General features: G+C 46.2%; 1 protein-coding gene across 1 annotated transcript in view; it reads left to right on the top strand.

The window, feature by feature from the left end:
- LOC112251585 (protein PRRC2C) overlaps positions 1–4,451 on the top strand; it is a 31,659-nt gene extending 27,208 nt beyond the window's left edge. Inside the window, exons 30-33 of the mRNA XM_042322711.1 lie at positions 82–185; positions 1,422–1,548; positions 2,089–2,367; positions 2,490–4,451. Of these exons, the coding sequence (XP_042178645.1) occupies positions 82–185; positions 1,422–1,548; positions 2,089–2,367; positions 2,490–2,744 (765 nt within the window). The 3' untranslated portion in view covers positions 2,745–4,451. The remainder of the gene's footprint in view (positions 1–81; positions 186–1,421; positions 1,549–2,088; positions 2,368–2,489) is intronic.
- The last annotated feature ends 3,973 nt before the right edge of the window (positions 4,452–8,424 follow it).

Here is an 8,424-nt window from a genome sequence, read left to right on the forward strand (position 1 = left end):
CGTGTGTGTGTAAGCATTGTGTTGGTGAGATGCTAGCAGTACATAACGTAATGTGTGTCTGCTCTGTGTGTTTCTATCCAGATGTGTGAGATGGACCTGAAGCTGTTTGGCAGTGGGATGGACATGAAGCCTGGGACAACTCCTCACAGCGCTAGGAGCACTACCCCTACATCTAGTCCTTACAGGTAACACACACACACTACCCCTACATCTAGTCCTTACAGGTAACACACACACACTACCCCTACACCTAGTCCTTACAGGTAACACACACACACTACCTAGTCCCTACACCTAGTCCTTACAGGTAACACACACACACTACCCCTACACCTAGTCCTTACAGGTAACCCCTACACACACTACCCCTACACCTAGTCCTTACAGGTAACACACACACACTACCCCTACACCTAGTCCTTACAGGTAACACACACACACTACCCCTACATCTAGTCCTTACAGGTAACACACACACACTACCCCTACATCTAGTCCTTACAGGTAACACACACACACTACACTAGTCCCTACACCTAGTCCTTACAGGTAACACACACACACTACCCCTACATCTAGTCCTTACAGGTAACACACACACACCCTACATCTAGTCCTTACAGGTACACATCTACACACTACACCTAGTCCTTACAGGTAACACACACACACTACACCTAGTCCTTACAGGTAACACACACACACTACACCTAGTCCTTACAGGTAACACACACACACTACACCTAGTCCTTACAGGTACACACACTACACCTACAGGTACCTCTACACCTAGTCCTTACAGGTAACACACACACACTACCTCTACACACCTACAGGTACACCTAGTCCTTACAGGTAACACACACACACACCAGTCCTTACACACAACCCCTACCCCTACACCTAGTCCTTACAGGTAACACACACACACAATACCCCTACACCTAGTCCTTACAGGTAACACACACACACACCTAGTCCTTACAGGTAACACACACACACACAATACCCCTACACCTAGTCCTTACAGGTACACACACACACACACTACCCCTACACCTAGTCCTTACAGGTAACACACACACACCTAGTCCTTACAGGTAACACACACACACACACACACACACACACACACACAGGTACCCCTACACCTAGTCCTTACAGGTAACACACACACACACTCTACACCTAGTCCTTACAGGTAACACATACACACACACTACACCTAGTCCTTACAGGTAACACATACACACACACTACACCTAGTCCTTACAGGTAACACACACACTACACCTAGTCCTTACAGGTAACACACACACTACACCTAGTCCTTACAGGTAACACATATTCTCACACAGAACCTGTCCCACCTTCTACCGGTTTTATGAGTATACCAAGAGCTGATGTATTTGTCTGGTCAGGGCCAGCTCTACATCTCCCAGCAGCCAGTCCAGTAAGATGAACAGCATGCTGTACCAGAAACAGTTCCAGCCCAGCTCTGCTGCCATGAGGATCACACAGCACTTCCCTGGACAGTTCAACCCACAGGTAACGCACACACACATACTGGGGCGCCACAGCGCCTCTACTTCCTAAGGCGGCTGAAGAAACTGCATGCTGCCCCGGGTCCTCTCCAAATACTACCGCCGCACCATTGAGAGCGTCCTGACCGGTTGCATCACGGGCTGGTACAGGAATTGCTCTGTCCACGACCTCAAGGCCCTCCAGCGGGTGGTGAAGACGGCCCAGTACATCACTGGGACCGTGCTCTCACCCAACCAGGACATCTACTTTAAACGCTGGCTGGGGAAGGCCTGCAGCATCAAGGATCCCACACACCTCAGCCACACGATATCAGAGCATGAGGTCTTATACCAACCGGCTCAGAGGCAGTTTCCATCTACAAGCCATCATACTGCTGAACACTTGAACTGGACTGACCAGCTGCACTGATTCTCCACACCTTACCACACACATCATTATGATGAACATTTGACACTTGTGATAGAGGCCAGCTTAACACCACCTTTTCCTTGGATTTCTAATATAAAGAGTTAATGATGTTAACAATCCTCTCCCTCCTTTCAGATTCTGTCCCAGCCCAACCTGGTCTCTCCTCTGGTGCGTCCTCCCTCCCACACCCAGCATGCTAACTCATTTTGTGGAGGGATGCAGCGTTCGCCTATGGGCCCACCCCCCATGTCTCCCTCTCTGGGAGGGGGTTTGATGCCTCACCCCCGGCCACCACCGCAGCAGCAGCAGTTCCCCCAGATGCACCCGTCCCACCCCCCTAGAGGGCCTCTTCCCCCCCTCGCACCTAGAGGCCCTACAGGTCCCCGAGGCAACCAGGCAGAGCAGGACCTCAAGGTATAGTACTGCTTGCTGATTAGTTGACTGGTTGACCTAGAATGTGCCTGGTGTTGAAATCCTGATGTCTCCCAAATGAACCCAGCATGTGGTTGAGTGATTCATTTGATTGCTGTCCCCAGGCGAAGCAGCGAGCCGAGGTGCTCCAATCGACTCATAAGTTCTTCTCAGAGCAGCTCAAGGCTCCGTCAGTCTCCAAACCCTCTCGTCTCGACCAGGGGGGTGGCAAACCCCCCCTCGACATCCTGCCCCCCAACCACCAGACGGTGGGAGTCGTGGAGCGCCCTGAGCCCGACAAACCCTCCCTGTCAGCGGGCAAACCCATCCGCACCGGCCCCATCAAGCCCCAGGCCATCAAACAAGAGGAGGGGAAGTAGAGCCTCACACATCTCCACGGATGGATGGATGGGAGAGAGATGATCCAGCTGCTCCACATATTCATGCAATCACTCGCTCACACATCACCCTCTCTGGTGTTAGAGGCGGAGAAAGAGAGGAGAGGTGGGGGTGTATTAGTCAATGGTTACTGAGGGGGCTACTGTGTGTGTGTGCGCTCCAACCTCATCTCTCTCTCCCCTTCTCTTCTCCTCCACTATTGGGGGTCTGTGTGATATTTTTTTTTAAGCCCCGCCTCTTGTAATTTGGGCGGGGCGGAAGGCGGCAAGCTGTACTTCAAATGTCTACTAGGATGGTAAAAAAAGATTGAATGGAGAAAAAAGATTTGCCAGTTTGCCATTTTTATAGCCCTATGATTTCTGTTCCTTTCTTTTTCACAATAGAATCCCGTTATTAGGAGGACAGGGCTGTTCTTTTTGTTAACAGGATAATCAAGCAATCTTGTTTTTGTAGTTGGATGAAACAATCTTAGTTAAAGATGTATTTTAGTGAAGCACAGACGTGTTCTAATCCTCTGCCAGTCTTCCATCCATCATTGCTAACACACAGCTGTGTGACTGTATACAAGCTTGTACGATCACCACACACACAGCTGTGTGACTGTATACATGCTTGTACGATCACCACACACACAGCTGTGTGACTGTATACATGCTTGTACGATCACCACACACAGCTGTGTGACTATACATGCTTGTACGATCACCACACACACAGCTGTGTGACTGTATACAAGCTTGTACGATCACCACACACACAAACGCTCAACGCTTTCACCAATATTCACTAAAGAGTGAAACTATGAAATGAGGGTTTGTCTCGAAAGGAAATGTAAGATGCAGCCGTTTAATTGATTTGTCTGCCTTTTCTCTCGCTCGCATCTCTTTGAGCGGAATGATAAAGGTGGTGTTTGTGTGTGTGTTTGCGTGGGGCACATGGGAGGCCACTGCCCGGTTTTCTCCTGAATCTTTAGCCAAAGGTTAAGCGTGCAAAGATGATTTCACAGAGCCTTGAGAATCCCTGTTGCTATGGCAGCAGAGTGGAAGGGGATTTATTATGGGCTGTCTGTAAATGGACAGACAGACCCTGAATTCAGTCTGGGAGCTTTCCTCCTCCCCCTTGAGAGAGGAGGATAGAATACCTCTTCACTACTGTTCACTCACTCACTTGCCTGTAGGGAAACCAACCCTGCTGCTACTAACAGAAAGGGAGAGTGAGTACGAGTTCAAAACAGTTCAGTGTGGCTTTCTGTTAACCCTCACCAAGAGGGAAAGGGAGACGGAAGGGGGAGAAGTAAAACAAAATTAGAAATAGCTTTGTGTTTGACTGCAGACTGCAGTTCTGCTGCATTTCAGGGCAGAAGGACAGGTGTTAGTGTTGAGGAGAGATTATTCCTGTCTCATCTCACTTCCACTCACTCAAACCTACACCACTCTCATCGCAGGTTTACCATGGTGACAAGGGTCCTTCAGAAATGTACAGTAGTGTGCTCCACTAGTGGGGAGGGGTATACCCCTAACCAGAACACAGGATGAGGAACCTTGTGTAGGAGGACAGAGTGGGGGGTAATTGGTTTGTTTTTTTCTTTTACTTGTACAGGGGGTACATCGCTGTATTAAAATATGTACGGTCTTACATTCTTGGTTTTAGTTAAGAAACTAATAAAATAATATGCTGTTTAAAAAGTGGCCCTGTGTCTGGGGTAGTTTGAGTCTTTTAACTCATGATTCTGTTTGAAGAACCAACATGTAGTTACAGATGGCACCACTAGATGGGAATTTCAAGACCAATACCGTAGGAGGGAAAAGTCAACATTTACTTAAGATCGCAGTGGAAATGACACTGCTCGCACGCTTTGCCCACACGTCCAGTTAGGGTGGAAATCCAGAGGCCAGGATTTATGAGGAATGTGGAAGATCAACTTTTGACCATTCAGTCCTACCACAGCCTCATGCTGAAGTGATTCTCCAACAGTTTTAACCTTGGACCCACTTCATTTGGGGTTCCCCAGTATTTATGAGACTATGAGAAGTGGGCTGTTAATCATCACAACCACTTTGAAGCTTTCAACAAACCAATTTGGAAATATGGAGTCAGTCACAGGCAAGAAACTCTGGAGTTCATTTCATTATGATTCATGTCATGATTTGTGGACAGATTCTGTTGAAGAACTTGGGGTTACACAAAGGGCTCTGGTCAGAAGTAGTGTACTACATGGGCAATAGGTAACTTGAGAAAGTCTGGTGTAGGTTCTGGTGAAGTGAGGTATGTTTGGCCAACCTCAGAGGGAAGTATTTAGGAGGCTAGGACAGACTCCCCTCTATAGCACATCAAACCCTCTGCCCCTTGGTGGGTTAACAATGGAGAGAACTCATAAAAGCAGGGGTGGGGTTGCTCTCTACCTTCCTCCAATTAAACAACATTCCTCTTTTCCTAATCCAATGGAAATACCTCTGTCCTGTCTACCGTCCACCCACATCGCATGTATGTGTGGAGAGGGGTACCGATAAAAGTTGTTATTGATGTGTTGCATCTGCTTCTTAAGACTGCGGTATGAGAACATCCTGCTTCTCCTTGATGAGGAACCAGCCATCAGACACACCATACCAGGAATGACTGACAAAGGGACTTTCACACTACTTCCTATTGCTGTTTAAACATCTATTACAAAGCTGACAAACGTGATGATATAATAAAACGTATAACACTAAGCATGCAGCCCTCAGTCAAAAATGCTCCAGTCAAGTTACACATCTATCCTGCCCAACTGAGAACTGCTGCATGGAGACAATATTCTAGGAATAGTAGAACAATGGCTTTCATGGAACTCTGAACATTATGAGCCTCAGCCCCACTTGTCACTCTCCTATTTCCACACAATGCAGAGCCAAAGAGTCTTTAAACCACTACTGATTTCACACCTGATAGGGTGGTGTTTAATCACCCTAAGCACCTGCAGGGTCGAAAGGCTGCGTGATAATGTGTGTTTTAATGTGTTCTCCATGAAGACCCTAGTAAGGGTAGAGTCCTGTTGAACACGTCCTAATCACTGGCCTTTTATTAGTCGGGACACATCCAGTCTACGTAAACGTGTGTGTGTGTGTTTTAATGTGTTCTCCATGAAGACCCTAGTAAAGGTAGAGTCCTGTTGAACACGTCCTAATCACTGGCCTTTTATTAGTCGGGACACAGACACATCCAGTCTACGTAAACGTGTGTGTGTGTGTTTTAATGTGTTCTCCATGAAGACCCTAGTAAGGGTAGAGTCCTGTTGAACACGTCCTAATCACTGGCCTTTTATTAGTCGGGACACAGACACATCCAGTCTACGTAAACGTGTGTGTGTGTGTTTGCGCACGTGCATATCACATCTGTCTGTCATCAGAAATACACGGTATTGACGGTTGTTTAGTGTGTGTTTACAGGTTGTTTAGTTATGTGTGGGTTTTTGCATAGCCTCTCCATCGAGTGGAATATATGACTACTTCTCGCATCGGGGGACAATCTGTTAACAGCCATGTTGTGACTGGAAAAACACAGCACCGGATAAATAAATGATCGCCATGTTAAACTTCTGTTCACTAGAAGACACAGACCTGTGATGAAAACAGTCAAATGGAAAGTGTTGTTTCCCTCAACACCTTCTGTTTACTGTTAGTGATTATAATTAACACACTTTTTTCAGATTTAGAATCTGGCATGTGTTTTGGTACATGGCAGTGTTAAGTGAGGACATAATTTCCCCTTGGCTACCAGTATCTTACTCGGAGCAACTAGGCTGGGATTGAGAGTCCGTGTGTGCTCTAGCATCGGTCATGACCTCACACACTGGGAGTACAACAGGGCTGGTGTGAGATATGGGAAATAGGGATATAACCACTGGGCTAGGGAAAGGGGGCTAGGAAGTCTTGAGGTTTTTCTCAGTACCTTATGATAAGCTGTAGACCACAATATAAGAGGGTTTTCATCTATATTCTTATCTGTCTATCATCACAAACCAACGCTGGTACTATGATGGCACTCAACGAGCTGTTTTAAGACCATAAGCAAAAAAATAAAATGCTCATCCAGATGCAGCGCTCCTAGTGGCTGGGGACTTTAATGCAGGAAAACGAATCTGTTTGACCTCATTTCTACCAGCATGTCACATGTGCAATTAGAGAAGGGAAAAAAAGTTTTAGATCACCTTTACTCCACATAGCAGATAAAGCTCTCCCTCGCCCTCCATTTGGCAAATCTGACAATAACTCTATCCTCCTGATTCATGCTTAAAGCAAAAACAGGAAGTACCAGTGATGTGCTCAATACAGAAGAGGTCCGATGAAGTGGATGCTAAGCTACAAGCACAGACTGGAATATGTTCCAGGATTCATCCGATGGCATTGAGGAGAATACAACATCAGTCACCAGGTTCATTAATAAGTGTTTTATCTGCATTTTGTTACGTAACAGCCTTATTCTAAAATGTATTAAATTGTTTTCCCCCCGATCAATCTACACACAATACCCCATAAAGAGAAAGCAAAAAATGTTTTTTCTAATTGTTTGCAATTTTCCACAAAAAACATCTGAAATATGACATACCCTTTACTCAGTACTTTGTTGAAGCAGGGATTATGGCCTCATGTCAAATCAAATCAAATGTTATTTGTCACATACACATGGTTAGCAGATGTTAATGCGAGTGTAGCGAAATGCTTGTGCTTCTAGTTCCGACAATGCAGTAATAACCAACAAGTAATCTAACTAACAATTCCAAAACTACTGTCTTATACACAGTGTAAGGGGATAAAGAATATGTACATAAGGATATATGAATGAGTGATGGTACAGAGCAGCATAGGCAAGATACAGTAGATGGTATCGAGTACAGTATATACATATGAGATGAGTATGTAAACGAAGTGGCATAGTTAAAGTGGCTAGTGATACATGTATTACATAAGGATACAGTCGATGATATAGAGTACAGTATATACGTATGCATATGAGATGAATAATGTAGGGTAAGTAACATTTTTAAGGTAGCATTGTTTAAAGTGGCTAGTGATATATTTACATCATTTCCCATCAATTCCCATTATTAAAGTGGCTGGAGTTGAGTCAGTGTCAGTGTGTTGGCAGCAGCCACTCAATGTTAGTGGTGGCTGTTTAACAGTCTGATGCCCTTGAGATAGAAGCTGTTTTTCAGTCTCTCGGTCCCAGCTTTGATGCACCTGTACTGACCTCGCCTTCTGGATGATAGCGGGGTGAACAGGCAGTGGCTCGGGTGGTTGATGTCCTTGATGATCTTTATGGCCTTCCTGTAACATCGGGTGGTGTAGGTGTCCTGGAGGGCAGGTAGTTTGCCCCCGGTGATGCGTTGTGCAGACCTCACTACCCTCTGGAGAGCCTTACGGTTGAGGGCGGAGCAGTTGCCGTACCAGGCGGTGATACAGCCCGCCAGGATGCTCTCGATTGTGCATCTGTAGAAGTTTGTGAGTGCTTTTGGTGACAAGCCGAATTTCTTCAGCCTCCTGAGGTTGAAGAGGCGCTGCTGCGCCTTCTTCACGATGCTGTCTGTGTGAGTGGACCAATTCAGTTTGTCTGTGATGTGTATGCCGAGGAACTTAAAACTTGCTACCCTCTCCACTACTATTCCATCGATGTGGATAGGGGGGT

This window comes from Oncorhynchus tshawytscha, linkage group LG05 (assembly GCF_018296145.1).
Source record: "Oncorhynchus tshawytscha isolate Ot180627B linkage group LG05, Otsh_v2.0, whole genome shotgun sequence".
Taxonomy (NCBI): Eukaryota; Metazoa; Chordata; class Actinopteri; order Salmoniformes; family Salmonidae; genus Oncorhynchus; species Oncorhynchus tshawytscha.